Source organism: Thunnus thynnus, chromosome 22, assembly GCF_963924715.1.
Source record: "Thunnus thynnus chromosome 22, fThuThy2.1, whole genome shotgun sequence".
Lineage (NCBI taxonomy): Eukaryota > Metazoa > Chordata > Actinopteri > Scombriformes > Scombridae > Thunnus > Thunnus thynnus.
The window spans coordinates 20,628,283-20,648,506 of record NC_089538.1 but is presented as its reverse complement, the minus strand read 5'-3'; the positions used below and the strand labels follow the sequence as shown (position 1 = coordinate 20,648,506).

General features: G+C 38.3%; 2 protein-coding genes across 3 annotated transcripts; one reads left to right on the top strand and one right to left on the bottom strand.

Annotated features, from left to right (window-relative positions):
• Positions 1 to 388: 388 nt before the first annotated feature.
• Positions 389 to 12,343, bottom strand: LOC137174547 (Fc receptor-like protein 5). Of its 2 annotated transcripts, none has more exons than XM_067579926.1 (6): positions 12,293 to 12,343; positions 8,298 to 8,412; positions 5,092 to 5,358; positions 4,438 to 4,698; positions 2,888 to 3,007; positions 389 to 957 (listed from the first exon to the last, which is right to left on the bottom strand). In XM_067579926.1, the coding sequence occupies exons 1-6, from the start codon at positions 12,326 to 12,328 to the stop codon at positions 929 to 931; spliced, it is 828 nt and encodes a 275-aa protein (XP_067436027.1). In that variant the 5' UTR covers positions 12,329 to 12,343; the 3' UTR covers positions 389 to 928. The 2 variants fall into 2 exon arrangements, with proteins under 2 accessions (XP_067436027.1, XP_067436028.1); XM_067579927.1 differs by having other exon boundaries at positions 8,298 to 8,409.
• On the top strand, positions 9,200 to 20,025 carry LOC137174549 (myelin-oligodendrocyte glycoprotein-like). Its single transcript, XM_067579931.1, has 5 exons — positions 9,200 to 11,812; positions 14,513 to 14,854; positions 15,024 to 15,059; positions 15,261 to 15,356; positions 19,212 to 20,025. Exons 1-4 carry the CDS (start codon positions 11,743 to 11,745, stop codon positions 15,344 to 15,346), a joined length of 534 nt encoding a protein of 177 aa, XP_067436032.1. The 5' UTR covers positions 9,200 to 11,742; the 3' UTR covers positions 15,347 to 15,356; positions 19,212 to 20,025.
• Positions 20,026 to 20,224: the final 199 nt, after the last annotated feature.

Below are 20,224 nucleotides of genomic sequence, written 5' to 3'. Positions count from 1 at the left end.
TTTACTCTTAGTCTATTTACATATATATTTATATTAATTCTAAAAATTCTAAATTGGACACACTATATACAGTATGTTTTTTAATTACCCTTGTTGCCCCCTAGTGTCTTGTTAACATATGGCGCCCATCCTATTACTATTACTTTTATATAAAATTAGTGTTTGATATTTCTATTTTTATTATATTTTTTGTGACTTAAAGAATTTCCGTCATATTTGTATGACTTTTCATATTCATATTTTTATTTCTTCTTTCTTATGATGATATTGTCTTGACAATTGTGAACATGATTGTGATGTCATGGGTCATTTGACTACACATATATATATATATATATATATATATATGCCTCATTTCTCTCTTGTGGGTGTTTGCCTGAAGAAGACCTGGAGTTGTTTGAAATGCCACAAATAAAGTAGTGGAAGCTCTGATTCTTTGTTCAACGTTTTTTTTTTTTTTTGTAATTCAGCATACATGTTAAATATAGGTTATAGATTATAGAGAAGTTTTTTTTTTTTTTTGGTTTAGAGTTTTGGTTCTTGTTGTCTTCATATGATATAAAAATATCCACTGGTGACTTGAGACACTAATGTATGGTCGTCGACATTTGATCTAAAGTATGTGTCAGCTCCAAAATGTTCAGCTTCTCCATAAAAAACATTTAAAAACAAATGCAGAAAGTTTGATTTTTGCTCAGTTTTTTTCAATCAACAGCACCAGGTAAGTAATTACAAAAGAAAATATGATACAAAGTTTAAAAATTAGATAAATAAATTTACAATATTGCCTTTAGTGAATTATTGGGTTGATTATTTCCAGAAATATTGGTTAGCATATAAGCATTTTCAAAGTCATAATATATACAGTAGTTGCTCCTTTTCCTTCTTAGTCTCAGCAGGAAACAGGACTCGTCACTTCGCTGGAGGATCATCGGAAGCACTTTGCTTCAGCTCGAGCTGTAGAAATAGAAGAGCAGAGAGTCTAATAATCATAATTTCCATTAGAACTGAAATCCAGATAAGCTGGCAGGACCTTAACGCTTCCATTGAGGACATCACGGACATGTCCTCTGCAATATTTTTTGGGAATTTGTTGGCAGGGAGGTTACTGACATTAATTAGTACACAAATATTACACTTGGTGGGATTTTTTACTCAATTTGGACAAGAAAGTTTAAGGATTTAGCAGGAAGTGTAGAGAAGCCTTTACGATTTAGACCACTTAGACTAAAATTTTGTTGAACAGCTAGATGAATGAATAAAATGGGAAATTTTGTGATTTTTTTTTAAGTAAGTAAGCTTTTATTTATAAAGCACTTTTTAAAACACACAGTTACAAAGCGCTTCACAGACACAGATAGATTAATAAAGTAGACAACCATGTAGACAAAGTAGCAAACATGACACAGAGAGAAATCAACCAGAATGAAATAAAACAGGACAGGGGAACAAGAAGGGAGGTCTATAGAAAGGCTTGACGATATAAATGAGTTTTGAGGCAGCGTTTAAAACGGTCCAAGGATTCAGCAGATCTAACAGATTGTGGAAGATGGTTCCACGGAGTTGGGGCTAGGAATGCAAATGCGCGGTCACCTTTTAATTTGCGGTTTGTGCGAGGGATAGATAGAAGGCCAAAATTTGTGGATCGGAGAGGTCGTGTAGTGGAATGAGGAAGCCAATGGAGGGATGCAAGAACAGGGGTAATGTGGGACCTATGGCTAGTTCTGGTAGGAAGTCTAGCTGCTGTATTTTGGATCAACTGTAAACGTTTTAGAGAAGACTGATTGAGGCAGGTGTAAAGGGAGTAACAGTAGTCTAACTGGGAGAAAATGAATGTGTGGAGTAATTGTTCAAGAACAGTAGAGGGCAATATAGGTCTTATTTTAGCAATATTTCTTAAATGAAGAAAACAGGACTGGACAAGTTTATTAACATGATGGTCAAATGTCATATACTGGTCAAAGATGATACCAAGATTCTTAGCAGTGGATTTAATGTTTGGGTGAAGTGGGCCAATAAACTGAGTAGCAGAAGTGACAAAGATTTCAGGACCAATTAAAAGAACTTCAGTTTTGTCAGGGTTTAGATGGAGAAAATTTCAGGTCATCCACTCTTTGGCAGCAGCTAAACAATCATGGAGGAAGGACAGTTTGTTCAAAGTGAAAGAAGTACTCTGAAAGTTTAATGGAGTTTGGTTGGTGGCAAGTCAGACATTTGGGCGAGGGGAATTCTTCTGGGTGAATTAAGACTTATGACTGGCTTTACCACACCTGTCGGGCATAGTGACATACTGTCATCTACTTTGAGGCTCAGGTAGGGACTTCAGGGTAAATGACAGCAGTCACTGTCACTGGATGTTTAGCTTTTTTTCTGTTATTTTTTGCTGTGACACCTTGTCCCCAAGACACTCTTCAAAACACGCTGAAAAAGCATTATCAAGCAATGTTTTGAGCATATGGGCAGACACAAGCAGCTGCACTATAAAATATACAGTTTATAAAACATTTGGTGTGTTGTTGTTTTTAATTAAATGCTTCTTTTATGCATCAAGCAGCACCTTACAAAGTTTTCTCACATTTTCTAAACCTGTTTTGTCAGAGACTTAAAGGACTTTTTCTCTTTGACTCCAACAAAACTACATGTTTTTTGTATGGAAACAAAAAAATGCTGCAGGACTTAGGTTCAAGCATAAGACATTGTTGGAACATACAGTATAATTCAGGTCATAAAAATCCTATGAAAATCATATGTTTTTGCATCATACACAGCTACACAAATCTTAAGTTGTTGCTCAGTTTTTTGGTGTTGATGTTAGGACAACTTTTGATTAAGGTTTTGTTTAAAGTTACATTTACTTCCATTTCTATGATTTCCCAGATGTTCCTACCTTGAGCCCAGCGGTGGTGTACGTTCACACACACTATGAGCAACACAATGTAGACGATGATCAGCAGGGTGGTACACACCAGCCCGGGCAGCGACATGACTGGAGGAGACGGAGGTCGGACTGTGAGGAAGAAACAACATCAGACTTTCAAACTCATCAACTCATCAGTTACATATTTTCATCTGAATATTACACAAACTTTAAAGCTGCACTAATCAATATCTTATATTAAGAAAGGCTCAAATAATTTTGTGTAATGTAGAAAGAGTCTCTTGTAATGATAAAACCAGAGAGAATTACCACACCAACTGTGCCGTTCCCCTCCTCATTTTAGTGTCTTTTAGCTAATTGTTTTGGTTTTATGACCCACAACTTTACTGTTTTGGCTCAGTCTCACGGCTCTCATGAACCTTGTTTCCAGATGCAGTACAGCTGTTTTCAGGGAAAAGCTACCTGCCCAGAACCAATACCAGAAAAATGAATGTAGCTTTAAGTTGATTTTTACAAAACTGCAAAAAATGAATAAATATTTTTTAAATGTATGTAATTTAGTGCTACTGTATATGAATATTCTCAACAGGGTGCATCAATGGGACGTAATCAGAAACGTACAAGCGTTACTCTTTGGTGTTGTCCGACTCTCAGAGCCGACCCAACGCATAAGTGAACTAAGTGCATGGATGTATTATAAATGCTGGATAGGGCACCGCCGCTCTTGCATTTTCTCCATAGACCACCATTGTAAGAGATGTCTGTAAAACTGTTGAAAGGACACCTCGATAGGGAGCATAAAGATAGAGACAGGAAGGACAAGAGACGCTAACTTCAGCCTCTGTGTAGTAAAGCTGGCGGCCACAGGAAAACACTGAGGGGAGGATAAACTTCCAACTATTTACGTAACAACATATGAGATGTTTTTAAACTAGCAGTTCCCCTCAAAATGCCAACGAACTGCAAACAATGTAAATTATGACTTTCTATTATGAACCTTTGATCCATGGAGGTTTTATATTTGTTATATTTGTAAAACTTTCCTTAAGCCGAGAAAAACTATTTAAAAATCAGTGACGTTATCACAATGTTAACTGAGGGGCGGGGCCAGCAGGGGAAACACTACTGCGCATATTCAGTGGGCCACACAACACGGGAGCAAACCAGGAAGCTAGAAACTTTTTTTGGCATATATGCCAGCTGAGAAATTCTTACTGGACTGAATGGGTGCCATTTTTGGTCCAGTATCCAGTTTAAAACGTGTGCATTTGCTATTTTAATATTGCCTTTAATTGGGTATTTTTTTATTAATGTAAAGCCCTTTGTGATTTTGTATCTGTGAAAGGTGCTATACAAATAAACTTTACTTACTTACTTACTAATAATTTATATATTGTGTGGCATTAAGTAAGAACTACTCGGGTATGAATTACAAAACTGTGCACACAGATTATAAATTCGGAGGCTTCAACTAAATGTTTCTTGTATTAAACACACATATGCATATTACATACCATACATGCATATTGTATGCAGAGAGAGCAGAACGTCACTGTTACCTCTAACATCCATCCAGCTCTGCGGTGACACTCCTTTTATGGGGATTTCACACTTATAGAAGCCTCTGTCAGACATGGATACTGCTGGAAAAACCATCATTCCTGCATCCTCAGTCCCGATGAAATCACCATCTTTGTAGAACTTTGCAGGAAGATTGGACACAGCTTTTTTGTTGTCTGCTTCTCTGTAGGAACAGTGAAGTGCCACTTCATCTCCTTCTGTTACGGGAAGTGCAGGGCTTTCCAAGATCACAATGCCGTCTGAAAAACAAACCATGCTGTCATTCTTCAGACTTGATGTATTTTAATCCTGACTTTTGGATTGTTCAGGTGACTACTTTGATATGGTCAACCATTGTGTACTCCTGGACCATCTCAAGCATTTGGTATGCATTCGAGGTAAGGCGTTACAGTGGTTTAAATCATACAACAAAGATCTGTATCTGTTATGATTGATAAATTGTCATCCTCATCTGCTACTGCATCCTTCTCTGTAAAGCACTTTGGTAAATACCTGTTGTGTTTAAATGTGCTCTATAAATACATTTGACTTGACTGTGACTAAAGACATTCTGGTCTCTGTCAAACCAGCAGAACATAAAGTCAGTATGAAAATAATAAATACATAAAAACTCCATGCACATTTGGTATTACCTGTCACGGTGATGTTGACAATGGTGCTGCACTTCCCGCCCTTAGACTCACACCAGTAAACTCCGGTGTCCGATGGGTAGGCATCTTCAATGATGCAGGATGAATCCCGTGACACTCCCCAGCCAGAGTTGCATGAATCAGAAGTCTGAGAGGAGGTGTTTCTCTTCAGTGTCCAGATGTCAGAGTTTGCCGGAACTGTACAGTTCAGAGAGATGGATTCGTACCAAAAGAACTGAGATCTGTTGGGAAGGACGTTCACTGTGGCTGCTGTGGGTTCAAACAGGACAATTAAGAATAACAGAAGGAATGTAAAACCATCAGATTGAGACGTGATCTTAGGGTAAAGGGTGTTGCATGTTGTGCGGATTGTAAAGCCCTCTGAGGCAAATATGTGATTAACTTTACTTTGTGGTTGTCTAAAAATGTGCCTTTTCTCGTTCTAAAAGTCAGCCACAAGCAAAACCGCTGCTGTTGGACTGTTGGTAAGTTGCAAGTTTCATGAGCATTCATATACTTTTTGATATATACTTTTTATCAATACGAAAAATTAGATAAGCAATGGCCATGTGAGCATTGTTCATACTGTACTTGCCCACAAGCTTTGTGTGTACTGTACATGGAAGTTTCTGTCATTGTTGTTGGCATTAGTTCAGCTGATGATCTTACTTCACATATGTAACTAACACTCCTTCCCCGAGGTTTTATTTTTAAACTTAATTATGTGTGATGACAATTACTTGCTTATCTGAGCGTTCACTGTTGTCATCGGTAAATCGAGCTGGTTCAGGTCTCATAAAGTGACCCAAGTGTGGCACTTTGGTCATGTGATAACAAAGTAAAATGTAAGTGAAAGCTCCGAAAAACCTGGACCTTTGAGGTTAGATGATTTTGTCACACATATTGTTCCCAATGTTTAAAAATCAGCTGATCGAAGTAAATGCCTTTACACACTGGGGGCGACGCGAATAAACGACACGAAATTGCCGGTGTGAATAGTTAACATCAAAACTATTCACACCGGCAGCGATACGAATTTGCGACAGAAACACAGAAAAACGAATTTGCGACAGCTCATTCTGCTGTCAGTCAGCCTGGTGAAAGCAGTTTAAACTTGTGTGTGATGACAATTACTCCTCAGGTCGGAGCCGTTGAGGATTGAGCGGATATAACGCTCTCCTCTTCTTTTGTCGAGTGAGGAGAAGAAGGACAAGATCATCATCACTGGAGGATGTTGACATCATCCTCCAGTGATGATGACCTGACCTGCATTCAGCGTCTCATGTCCACAGAAGTAGCCGCCTGTCAGCTGCAGCTCCTGGGGAGCTGAGAGGACAAACTGCCTTCACCAGGCTGACTGACAGCAGGGAGTTACTGAACCAAAACAGTTTGCATGTCCGCTCCACGGGAAGAAATCCACAGTGTTTGTATTTATAAATACATGGTGATGATGCATATGATACATGATACATCAATGTATCGATTCATTGGCTTTATTTCTCCGCCCACTGTAGCGAGTGAACCTACCTGTCTACCTGCAGTGCTCACAGACAGACCTGGAGCTGATCAATCAATATAGATACGGTAAATAAGTTCAAAACATATACAGCAGGATACTCAGCACCCCACGTTGCCCGTCGCAAGAAACAGCTGTCTGTGCAGATTACGCTTTGTGATTGGTTGATGCTTTTATTCGCTGTGTGAAAACTGGGAAAAATCGACCTGGGTCCGAAAAAAATCACGTCGCTTTTGCGCCTCGTAATATTCGCGTTCTGTGTGAAAGTCCTCATGACACAAACAATAGTTCGAAAAAATATATTGACGTGCGAATTAATCGCACGAAAAAATCGCGTCCAGTGTGTAAAGGCCTTAAGGCCTTAAAGGCCTGTAGCCGCCTGTCAGCTGCAGCTCCTGGGGAGCTGAGAGGACAAACTGCCTTCACCAGGCTGACTGACAGCAGGGAGTTACTGAACCTAAACAGTTTGTATGTCCGCTCCACGGGAAGAAATCCACAGTGTTTGTATTTATAAATACATGGTGATGATGCATATGTTACACTGGCTTTATTTCTCCGCCCACTGTAGCGAGTGAACCTACCTGTCTGCCTGCAGTGCTCACAGACAGACCTGGAGCTGATCAATCAATATAGATACGGTAAATAAGTTCAAAACACAGACAGCAGGATACTCAACACCCCAAGTGGCCCGTCGCATGAAACAACTGTCTGTGCAGATTACACTTTGTGGTTGGTTGATGCTTTTATACGCTGTGTGAAAACTCGGAAAAATCGACCTGGGTCCGAAAAAAATCACGTCGCTTTTTCGCCTCGTAACAGTTCGAAAAAATATACTGACGTGCGAATCAATCGCACGAAAAAATCGCTTTCACCAGGCTGACTGACAGCAGAATGAGCTGTCGCAAATTGTATCGCTGCCGGTGTGAATAGTTTTGATGCGAACTATTCGCAAACGATTATTTCGCAATGTCGTGTCGCCCCCAGTGTGTAAAGGCCTTATGTGTTATAAAGCTAAGTTTGAGTCCAATAGGATGTAGATGCCAACAGGCAATGCATAGAGTGCATATATTGCACTAAAATATTTTTTAAAAAATTTCTTTGTATTTTTGAATCCTTCTGTAGAACATGATCATTCATGCTCTAAACCAACAGAGTGAAAGTGAAGTAAGATAACTGTCAAATCAGGACGTGCACTAGGCTTCTTGTCTTTTGTAAAGAAGCTGTAGCAATATCTTAACCACATACAAAGGTGAACAGAACACATTCAATGCAGAAAAAAAACTAAATTATAAGAGAAAAATTGAAAGAATAAAGTAAATAAGAAAGATTGCCTAACAGATGTGTATATTTCTTTGCAGTCAGTTATATTTTTGGCATTGAAAAGGACACAAAACGAGACGTAATTACAAGTAAAGTTGGCTTATTTATGTGTAAATTATGTGCACATTATAAATACTTCTTTGTCTGATTGTTTAATAAAAATCAGACAATGAATTATTTATAATCAGCTTAACATTTAAACAGTCAACACTCACTGCAATCATCCGAGTAGTGGATGGATTTGATTTAAGCCTATTCTTTAAATTCCAACCGTATTAAAACTATAGCCTACTTCAAAAATGTTTTCTTAAAGGCTTCAGGCAGGAAAAACAGAGTAGGAGGAAACATTTTTTAGTAAAGTAAAAGTTCTCACAGAGCATTAGGCAGAGTAAGGGGATCTCCATCTTGTCTTGATGTTGTCCATTCGTCGTCTTCTTGTCAGGTACGATGTAGTCAGCCCACATCCTGCACACACTCACAGGAAACTGCTGATACAAAACAAAACCTAACAAAAGTGATGTGGGCTGTTTCCCCTAACATGAGTGGTGGCTGTGGCTTTAAATGTCAAAGATAGGCTCACAATTTACAGTGAAATGGGAGGACATCTTGTATCCAGCAGTTAAACGTATGAAGTTAAAAATATTTGCATATTCATCCATGCTGGATTTTTTGTTTTGGAAAAACCACGTCACACAAAATATTAGTCAAAGCAGATTATTGTATGTGACTTCTAATATGTCTGGAAGGGATATTTAAAGCTCTTAAAGGGGAGATATTATGCTTTTCTGTTATTTATATACTGTTATGATGTGGGATATCTATGCTAAACATGGTCAACGTTCCAAAACTTGAGTAGCGTATATAAAAATGCTCCCTGCAAGTCAAGTTTTAAATATAATTTTAAATATAGTGATTATTTTTCTTGGGTTGAGCTGCTTGCTGTCTATTGTTGTCACATCCTGACTGGACTTTCTGTTGTATTTGGACTCTTTATGTCTTTGTTCTTTTGGGTTTTCTATGTTACACTTATGCCTGGTCATTTGGTTGAGCTTGTTTATGTTATTTGTCTTTGGGGGACTTTCTTGCATTTTCGATCGGAGCCCTTGTTAGCTCTAACCTGCTCCTAGTGTCTTCCCCAGTCTATCAGCTCCCAGTCTGCCCTTGTGTTGTGTCGCATTTGTCGATTGCCTCATGTATTTCACTCAGCTGTGTTCAGTTTGTAATCAGACCCCGTGTATTTAATCCTGTTCTCAGTTCAGTTTTGGTCGAGTCGTCTGCGTTTCTGGTCAGTCTTCCTCGTTCCTGTGTCTCGGTGTCTCCTGAGTGTCTAGTCAGTGTTCCTGGTTCCTGTTCTCAGTGTCTCCTGTGTCTTTTGAGAGTTTAAATAAATATTTCTGCATTTGATCCTGCCTGCCTGCCTGCCGTCTTCTTCATCCACCTGCTCCACTCACTTCATGACAATTGCTGCTGCTATCAGCTGATCAAAATAAGTATCAGCAGGTAGTAAAAGTATCCAATACCCCATTGTATGAGGGTCTTTTTCTGAGAAGCATAAATAGTAAATAGTATTTAACGCAGCTAAATTGCTCACAATTTCTCAGTTAAACACATCATAGCCTCCTCACTGTTACTGAAATCGGCCCCAAAGAGTTTGCAGAATTTGAACAGAAGGGCCTCAACTATATATTTAACACTTTTAAATTACATTTATTAGTGAATGCTTCTGCAGAACATTATTCTTACTCAAAGACAACAGAGCATGTGAAAGTGAAATAAGAGAAATGGGCACAAATCAGGATGTGCACAACCTTTGTACAGAAACTGTAATAACATCTTAACCATATACAGAGGTGAACAGAACATATTAGACACAGAAGAATTATATTACAACAGAAAAATAGATATAAAATTAAACATTTAAAGTGAGAGCAACTTGATGTGTTATCTGTGATGATAACTTGCTTCCAAAGTGAGTCGAAAGTGTTAAAAGAGGTACTGTTCATTTTCAGTTTCAGTTTTATGCGAATATGAAGATCCTTTTAGGTCTGTAACAAGATGAGATGACATTATGAGCTAAATGACAGAGTTACCATCTGATAATATGTCGGACAATTCAATTCAAGGAAATTAGACCCCTCTTCTGAAAATGTGCTCTCCTGCTCTCTGGTGGTGTGAACTGTTTTTTGCAGAATTTGAACAGAAGGGCCTCAACTATATATTTAACACTTTTAAATTACATTTATTAGTGAATGCTTCTGCAGAACATTATTCTTACTCAAAGACAACAGAGCATGTGAAAGTGAAATAAGAGAAATGGGCACAAATCAGGATGTGCACAACCTTTGTACAGAAACTGTAACAACATCTTAACCATATACAGAGGTGAACAGAACATATTAGACACAGAAGAACTATATTACAACAGAAAAATAGATATAAAATTAAACATTTAAAGTGAGAGCAACTTGATGTGTTATCTGTGATGATAACTTGCTTCCAAAGTGAGTCGAAAGTGTTAAAAGAGGTACTGTTCATTTTCAGTTTCAGTTTTATGCGAATATGAAGATCCTTTTAGTTCTGTAACAAGATGAGATGACATCATGAGCTAAATGACTCCATCTGATACCATCTGATAATATGTCGGACAATTCAATTCAAGGAAACTCAACCCCTCTTCTGAAATTGTGCTCTCATGCTCTCTGGTGGTGTGAACTGTTTTTTTTGTTTGTTTTTTTAAAAAAACAACCTTTCAACAGTGAAATGAACTGAGATACAAAACCAGAAAATCAATGAAAGCATCAACCAGTCAGTATATCTGTAATGGCAATTTTCATTTTGTAATGTCCTTTCTTTCCCTGTTTTTCCAGTTTGCCATTAATACACAGGTAGGTTAGGTTAGGAGTGATCTTACGCAGATTCAAAAACAGATTTTCCAGTCCGTTGGCTGTCGTTTAGTTTGTTGTTTTATTGAAGTCTTTGTACATGTCATGTACATACCGGGTTTCTGTCCTGCCAGCTGTAGTGTGCGTCTGTTACCGATCTGGTAAGAACTGTATATGCTCCACCTGCCTTTGCCTCCCGTTTCCTGTCACCTATGCCTCTAGATATAAAACCCTGTGCATCTAATGACCGCCACCCAGTGTCCAAAATAATACTGCAAGTTATAACTAAACAAATGACATGCCAACAATCAAAATAAATGACTCCTACAATATCATATAACATAACATATTGATAGATGTTGCAGTTATGTGATATGTGCCTTAACCATTAGGCCACCAGGGTGCCCAACTTTCCAGATTATGATTTTACATTAAAACAATTTTCTAACTGTTGTTTAAATTGTCTCATTCAGAAAAAAATGTATGATACACATATAATATAATGCAGTACTATTACTATTCATCTACCCAAAGTATCTAAAATTGGCTCCACATTGATGCACTACAGCATTAAAATGCTGTTACATGTATTTGTTAGTGATAAAAACAAACAATATAATATACCATAATAATAGAACACTCTAAAATAAGCCAGTTTGCATAATGAGTACTTACCTTTGATACTTTAACTACAAATTGCTGATTGTACTTATTGTCTCCTTATTTTTAGACTACATATACATTCTACTTTTACTCAAGTAAAGGATGTGAAGAGTTATTTCACCAATGATCAGATTATATCAGAATTAACTGCAATGCAGGGAGGGATAGTCCCTGTACACGTAATCTGTACCCTCCCCTCCCTCCAGTTACTTAAACAGAAAGACTTCTGTCAGTGTGTCTGTGTGGACCCTGACACCCTTACTGTCTTCAACAATGAGAGACGTTATCATCATTTTGGGAACAGTAGTGGTTTTCCTCATCGTGGCTGCGGTGGATTGCCAAGGTACCTTCATTTTAATTTTAACAGAGATCTGTCATGACTAGTTGGTATTATTCACTCCTTAAATTAGGGATGTCGCTATTTCTTGCTTTAACGTGTAGCCATTTGTATGTATATGTGTCACCAAGTGTTGGTGTGCTTTTTTTTTTTTGCCCTTTTTGATTGATATGCTTTAGATTGTAATGGTGTAATATGGGAACTTTATACGTATCATATCGGCTACTACTTAATATCAGTGGTTGCAGTCAAATGAGCTCCATCGAGAGCAACGATCATCTTTTATTTAACCAGGAGGAAATATCAGATCGTTAACTTAAATATGCAATGTGTCAGAATCTGAAATTCCTTCTTATTAATGACGTCGGTGCCCGTTAAATGAGCTGCAGTCAGCATCCTGTTGAGTGAGCAGCGGCGCTAACATTAGCCAGCTAAAATTACAATATCACACTATATTTCACACGTTTTGCAGCAATGTTAGCTTACCTGTCCAATAGGAAGAAAGTCAAGGTCGGACTCCATTTCTAAACTGGTGTTGCACCCTGTCGGCGCTGTAGAGGGACCGGAGAGAGGCGAGGCACTCCCTTGGATTTTCCCATCAGAACCATCCCGAGTCCTTTAAATAGAAATCAGTCCACAGACTGTTACAGGAAACTGAGAAAGTCAGAGAAGGTCTCATTTTATTATTTCTTCACATTTTGTTGATAATTGTAGTTATTTTCGAATGTTTTAAACTAAAATTCTCACATTCTTACATATTGCACCTCTAAGTAAAAGCACTACATGAAAAATCTTACTTAAGTAAAAGTACAAAAGTATTATCAGCTTGATGTAGTTAAAGTATTGCAGTAAAAGCAGTGGTTTGGTCCCTCTGACTGATATATTATTATATATGACATCATTAGATTATTAATACTGAAGCATCAGTGTTAGAGCAGCATGTTACTGTTGTAGCTGCTGGAGGTGGAGCTAGTTTCAACTACTTTATATACCGTTAGCTAGTTTAGTTCAGTGGTTCCCAACCTAGGGGTCAGACCCCTCCAAAGGGTAACCAGTAAATCTGAGGGGTCGTGAGATGATTAATGGGAGAGGAAAGAAGATAAAACAAAGTTCGGATACACAAATCTTTGATTTTTAGTGAAATATTGGATCATTTGAACATTTATTGAAATGAAAGCATGTGAGAAGTTTAGAGGGAAAAATCACTATTTGGTGGAGATGTTAACAACTCATAGACATCTGAAATATGACCCCGACTACACACTGCTTTTTGTAAGATGTCAAAAGCCAGAAAGGTTGGAAACCACTGGTTTCATCTTTAACAATGTGTTGTATTTTAAAAGCTTGTTATATTATCCATTGTGTCAAATCTTCATCTGAAAAGTAACTAAAGCTGTCAAATAAATGTGGTGGAGTGGAAGTATAAAGTAGCATCACATGTAAATACTCAAGTAAAGTACCTCCTCTAGTCACTACTGAAAACATCCACTGGGGAAGCACCCTGAGGAACAATTTACACAGAAATATGGACTCTCTATTATCCATTGTGTCAAATCTTCATCTGAAAAGTAACTAAAGCTGTCAAATAAATGTAGTGGAGAAGAAAGTACAATATTTCCCTCTGAAATGTAGTGGAGTGGAAGTATAAGGTAGCATCACATAAAAATACTCAAGTAAAGTACAAGTACTTCAAAATTGTACTTTTTAAGAGAGGCAAATAGTGGTCCCAGCAAGAAGCCTATTCAAAGCATGTATGCCAAAATCATCCACAGACATTTAGATTAACTAGGCATCCCTTTCTAAGTGATCACCTTCTCCCTCTTTTTTTTAAATTTTTTTTTAACAAATCTATTATACTGTATCCCAGTAGAAACCCCATCTAGAGGTCTTATTCTCAGATCTGAACTGGTACCTCATTTTGCATAACATGCAGCAACTGGGGATCTGAAAGTTATTCATTTAAATTCTCCACAGAACAAACCGTTTTGTGCACTTTTTGTTTTTTTACATGAGTGGGATCTCCCACTGATTCCTGGAAAAGACAGTTTAAGGGATCATTGAAACCATACTGTCCAAGTTATATCCTGACTCAGCAGTCTAAATTACAGCTGTAACTCAAAGCAGAAGAATCATCTCTGGTTTACTCAGCAATTTTCTGAGTTGGGATTTTTGGGGGATTTTCCGGTCCACATTAAAAGCGGCATAGCGCCTGTAGAGGACATTGTTCAGCCAGTTTCAAACAGAGGCATGAATTGAAACATGTAACCAATAAGCAAATAAAATGAACAACTTTGAGGTTCTACCATAGAGTGAAATACTCCTTGATTAAAGGATAGCATCAAACATTTTCAAATCTGTCTTAAACACATGTTAACATCAGGTTTTGCTACTTTGACCATGTTTAAAATAGATATCCAACATTATAACTGTATATAAATGACAGATAATGAGACTGTGTAATATGGAAGAGGTAGAAGCATTGTAAGTGAGCAGAAATAGCAACAAAACGCCATTTCATGTCACTACCATGTTCAGATGGTACCAACAAAAAAATGCTACATAAGACCAATAAGTAATAAATTTTTTGAATTGTAAACCATGCAAATATATTCCAATAGAGCCCCAGAATATAAATATAGACCTGGAAATGTGATTGATACATCCACTTTAACGTGTTCTGTGCTGCTGTTGTTAATGTTTTCTCAGGAGACTACAGGGTGATTGGCTCTAATGAAGTTGTTAAGGTATCAGTCGGACAGGAAGTCATCCTGCCGTGCCACCTGGAGTCCCCAGTTGATGTGACAAATCTGACTGTGGAGTGGAGTCTTGGAACAACCTTGGTGCACGTTTACCGGAATAGGAAGGATGATCTCACTCTTCAGCACAAGAACTTCAAAGGGAGGACATCTCTCTTCCATGAGGAGATGAGAAATGGAAACCTTTCCATTCAGATCTCCAGAGTAAATAAGGGAGATGGAGGAGATTATACCTGTTTCATCCCCAAGCTGAAGAGTAGTACGAGAAGAGGACACGTTTCCCTCATTGTCAGTGAGTCAGTTGATATAATACTTGATCAGATATGTTTAGTTTGTGTCACATTTATGGATGTCTTAACACTAAATGTCTGTCCAACACACATGCTTACATATATATATAAAAAAAAACGTTTTTGAGTCCAAATGGAGTATTTTAACAATTCTTTTTCATTTTTCAACAGAGGACAAAGATGAGCCAAAGCCAATAGTCGACTCCAGTAAGTAAATATCTTGAAATCTTTTCTTGAGAGATTATTACATTAAAAATCAGTTTAAACCAGTATATTTCCAGTAAGTAAATATGTTGACTTCTTCTCTGGGGAAACTAACTATTATAAATATAGACTACAGACAAAAGTAGGGTAAGTTGCAAGCCTGCAGTAAAGCACAAATCTTGACTTCTTTTTACACTCTTTCAGCTCCAGGTGTTGGAGTCCATGTTGGCGTCGAATTTGGAATGCTGAGTGTCCAGTTTATCATCTTCCTTTATATGGCCGTGAATTAATTGAATACTGGTAAGTCTCATCCTTTTTCCTCATCATAAATTTGAATTTGAAGTGGCTCAGTTATCAGGTGACTGCAGCCATCTTGCTATTGTCTTCCCTACACACACACACACACATACACACACACTCACACATGTATATAGATACACTTAGCTAGATTAGTATTGTGTGTTTTGCTTTTACCCTTTGTTAAATAAATGCTTTTGGATATACCTGTTGTCTGTTTTAATGTTGCACAAGAATGAGTTTTGCCAACCTCTGCTCTATGAAGAACTCCAAATCTTTAAACCATAACTAACTACTGATATGGTGATTTTGATTATAGTTATTAAATTAATTATTAATCAAAGTCCCAAATTCATAGATTAGTACACTTTGAGACTGAATTGGCTATCTTTTTCCCTGAGTCCAGGGTGGTGCCCCGTTATTATTAATTCTTATTAATAATTTTATTGATTTTAATAATTAATGATTATCTTTGATAATCGTTGTTTTTTTGGGGGGTTTTTTGCAAAACAAAACGGAGCCTCTCTGCCTTATCGCTCCTGATACTGACTGTGCGTATGGAGGTGAGCTTGTGTACGTGAGTCGAAGTATGCTTGCTGAGTTCGTTAGTCCTCTTTAAACTTTTTTGACGATTCGGGAAGGGGGAGAAGGATCAGCAAAGCAACAAAGACAATTCTACATTATTATTTCTTTGATAATTGTTAATGGTATTATCTTTGATAATCGTTAATTATTGCTGATAGCCAAACTTGTAGCCAAGGCCCAACAAAAGGGTGCCCCGCATGAGGCAGAGTATTGTTGGCAATTATTCATAATTGTACAATATTAATTTCAGCATAATTTTGACCAGTACCAAAATTCTGGAATCTAAAACTTTAGACTATCCAAAAGTCTTTATATTTAACACAACTAGTTTGCCACAGGAGTAGATATCTAGCTGTATTTACAAACAAGTTAAGTGTGGTGAGATTTGATTTTTCAAATCAAATTTAGCTAAGGCAATTAATAACCCAAATCTTGAGTTATTGGTAACTACCGCTTTAAGCCCTCAGTGTTACATTAAGAGCTTGCTGTTGCTGCTCGCCATTCAGGTTGAACCTACTCTGTAGAAATTGTAAGAATTTCAATTCAGCATTTGAATAGCACATATTCAATGCCATTTAGTCAAGCTGTCAGACTGGCCCTGTGACACATAGAGAGCTCGTACCTGGCTGTTACTGCCATGCATTCCAGTCTGAAAAGAAATAGAGCCTGTGAGATAGAGCCACAGCGTGCTACCAGCCCTGTGAAATCTAAAAGTTATCCTCTAGCTGTTACTGCCGTGCATTCCAGCTTGAGTCAACTTTAAGAAACAATCCTCTAACTGTTACTGCCCTGCATCCCAGTTAGTGCATGTTGAAATCTGTTGTGCCCACTAGAGCCATTAGACAGTGATGTAGCTACCCCTTCTCCACAGGAAGCTACTCCCCATAGTGTAGACCACCTCAGTGTTTGGTTAGGCTAGTGTACTGCCCAAACTACACTTCAGTGTCTGCCACGCAACACCATAGCCAACCACATTGTTTTGTTGTACCAATCAACTTAATCTAACCCTCCGTTCCAGAGACTATAATGGAGAACCCTGTGTAGAGCAGTTTATTTCGTCCCTAGCACAGAGCCTATAACCTGGCTACCCAGAATTCATCAGCAGGTTGAATTTTAGTGAGTGCAGGAAAGAAATAGACTCGCTACTCAAGGACAGGAATAATGCACAGACCGCATCCAAAGATCCATTGTTATGCCTGCTTCTGAACTTCCACAGGCAAACCAGCCTTGCCTGTCAGAGCAAAGCAGCCCTAGAAAAGGAGGTAGATTTCCTTAGAGCGCAAAATGCTTGCCTCCTCCACGAGGTTCAGACGGCCAATAAGAAAGCCATGCGCTATCTAGAAGACCTGCACTCAGCAGAGTTAGACCTCTGCTCACACAAGGTGGAAGTGTTAAGGCTTAGGTCAGAACGTCCTGCCCCACTACGGGCATTCAGCCAGTGTGATTCCGGTTACTCCGATTCACACTCCTCCCATCATGAAAGGTTAACGCCCTCTCCACTCAGAAGATTGGAACAATTCCCAATCGACCCTAAGTTCTTGGGAATTAAGTCAGCTTCTCAACCTCCACTGAGAGACAGAGCTAACAGCTACCTTACTCCCCATCTCTCTGAAACAGACACTGAGGAGACATGTAGTTTATCCTCTAGAAGATATTCTGCCCAGTGTTTTTCTCAGCCACTGATACATGACACATTCATCTGTGCTCATCCATCCGAAGGGGGGGGACTAGAACTGTTCAGCCTCTCCTCTGCACTATCAGGAAAGTGATAATAGTTGTTCAGCCCCTGCCCTTCAACCAGAGAGAACTGTAGTACGTGATGCAGATGTCCATGGTAGTGCTAGTTTAGTCTTGTCTGCGCCAGAAATGACCCCACAGTGTCCCCGCCTTAAAGTGCTTGAGCTTATAGCTAAGGACATTGATCATTTTGACCCAGACAACTGTAATCATCACATTGAAGATTACTTTAAGGAACTAGAATACAATCTAGTTGACTTGCCCCATGCAACCCAAAGTGAGAAAGTTAAACTTGTGTGGAAAACCAGCTCTAAAGTTATACACAAGTTTATACAATCACAACCTTCCAGAATCAGAAATGACTACCAAGAGCTCCGTCAAGCACTAGTAGAAGAATTCTCTTTTGCTGCTGATGAGACCATATCAATGGTTACAGCCCTCCAAATTAAACATTCCCGTCGTGAGCCTCCCAGGGATTATTACCAACGTTTGAGGCATGCGTACTTCCAGGGCAAGAATGCACCAGGCTTAGAAGAAAACCCCACTTTCAAGTCCTTATTCTTGCAGAACCTTCATCCATGTGTACGCACTCACGTTGTACTTATGACGCACCAAGGTAACCCCTCACTGCATGAGATAAGGTGGCTTAGGAAACTATTGTCAAGTCCAAAGCAGGAGGGCAAACAACTGAGCCTGCCTACCCAAGCATTGAAGTGTCATACAGGTCTGCTACCTCAAAAGATCACCCTCACAACAGTCCAAAGAGGGGTGACAAAAAGCCGCATAGGGACACTGAGCGTAACCGCCATGTCCATCAACTGCGTCGAGATAGGCATTCAGCATCGTAGCTTGACCACGGCGATGTCACATCATGAAACATCATTATTTTTTTTAGCAGTGATTTGTTTTGGAAAGCACAGACAAATAATATTGACTGCTGATTACTGCCAATAGGGGCGTCAGGTTAGAAAACAATGCTATGGGTCGTTCTGGAGTCACATGGTCAAATTGACCCATTTCGTCTTATTTAGAGGACTTGTTGACTTATCCTTATGTGTAAGGTGTCAGCTATGGTTCAGTTGTTCATGTATAGTACTACTTATTTCACTCTTACACGCAAAAAACATTAAAATATTTGCTGAAACAAAGTCTATGCAGACCACAAGGAGTGATAATTCTGTCTAGTGATCTATTTCTTGTCACGTTAGGGCTAAGTGCTTTGTCCAGGCACTATTTAAACTACAAGGGTAATTTATCTGAACAGCTAGCTTTGTGCTATTACAGGGAAAAATTAATTTAGTGTTAGATAGAACATCACCTGCACAAAAGAAGCTGCATCATCTTTGAATCCTTACTTTGCACGATTTCTAACTTCTTATGGATATTTGCTGCAGAGGATTGTGTCAAAACCTGCCATTTATTCAAAACTGCCGTTGATTGCACTGTCCTGCCACGTTATCACAAAGTGCTTTTAACCAAGTGGTTTTAATGAATTGTTATGGCAGATACTAACAAATGATCTATTTTGTTGTGTAGCTGATGCGGTCAAGAGTGGAAGGACTACTTGAAAAACACTGCCAGTACTTGATTTCAGAGAGAGAGAGAAAAAAAAAAGGTTTCCGTTCCATCCGAAGCTTTTTATCAGGTGATCCTCCTCCAGGTGTGTTACATGTGATGTGTGTGAAAATGCTGAGGAATGTTATGTTTTGTTGTTGCTAATTGTATATAAATGTATTTATTAAACACTCCAGTCAAAAAAGATGATAAGCTCCAGCACTGCAGAAAACACTGACACTTATGGCACTCTTCTTCCAAATGTTTCCTGCAATGTGATATAGAATTTTTTTTTTGTTTCGACCAAATATACTGGTTTATAAAATCGGTACAGACAATTGGTTGCATTTTTTTTCTTCCTAGAGATGCAGATTTTTGATTGAGATTATCAGAATTGTAAACAGTTCTCATTTTAATATTTCTCTCATTTAATATTTTCTTTTTTTTGTTTTTGTTTTTTTACTGAAGTGTACTTATGTGACTGAAAGCTGTTGCAGTGTGTCTCCTTTATAAGATACAAGATTGTTGTTTTTTTTTTTTTACATGAACTGGACTTTATATCGAAGTGATTTATATATTCATATTTGTACCCGACTTTCCCCTTGTGATCAAAGAGCCCAACATTTCCTCCGTCATTGACTCATCACAACTTTCAGTCTGAGTCATTTTGCTAGGGTTAGGGTTAGCAGTGGGTTAGGGCTAACCTTAACCCCCTGTGGGTTTAATGATCATAAAAAGCTTTGTATCTTTATCATTGCATTGTATATTTATAAATAAAAAATGGGATGATGTTTCATTCCTCACTTGTGCCTTCCCAAGTCTAATTAAATTTAACCTCTTCGTCAAGGGCTGCATGGCATTATATGCATTTAGATCAATCATATGCAGTTACATCAGTATGTGAAGACATTTGGTTGTTGGCTTTTCATCAAAAATATTCAACCAGAAGGACGCATAAGAAACCATTGAGTTTTTTTTAAAAATATATACTATTT

Excerpts from the sequence above, each read along its gene's own strand:
- LOC137174549 (XM_067579931.1), top strand. The coding sequence starts at position 11,743 with ATGAGAGACGTTATCATCATTTTGGGAACAGTAGTGGTTTTCCTCATC. Across the intron at positions 11,813-14,512 it reads GGCTGCGGTGGATTGCCAAG|GAGACTACAGGGTGATTGGC; the intron begins GTACCTTCATTT and ends ATGTTTTCTCAG. Across the intron at positions 15,060-15,260 it reads AAAGCCAATAGTCGACTCCA|CTCCAGGTGTTGGAGTCCAT; the intron begins GTAAGTAAATAT and ends ACACTCTTTCAG.
- LOC137174547 (XM_067579926.1), bottom strand. The coding sequence starts at position 12,328 with ATGGAGTCCGACCTTGACTTTCTTCCTATTGGACAG. Across the intron at positions 5,359-8,297 it reads CTTACTCTGCCTAATGCTCT|CAGCCACAGTGAACGTCCTT; the intron begins GTGAGAACTTTT and ends TTGAACCCACAG. Across the intron at positions 958-2,887 it reads ACACCACCGCTGGGCTCAAG|CTCGAGCTGAAGCAAAGTGC; the intron begins GTAGGAACATCT and ends CTATTTCTACAG.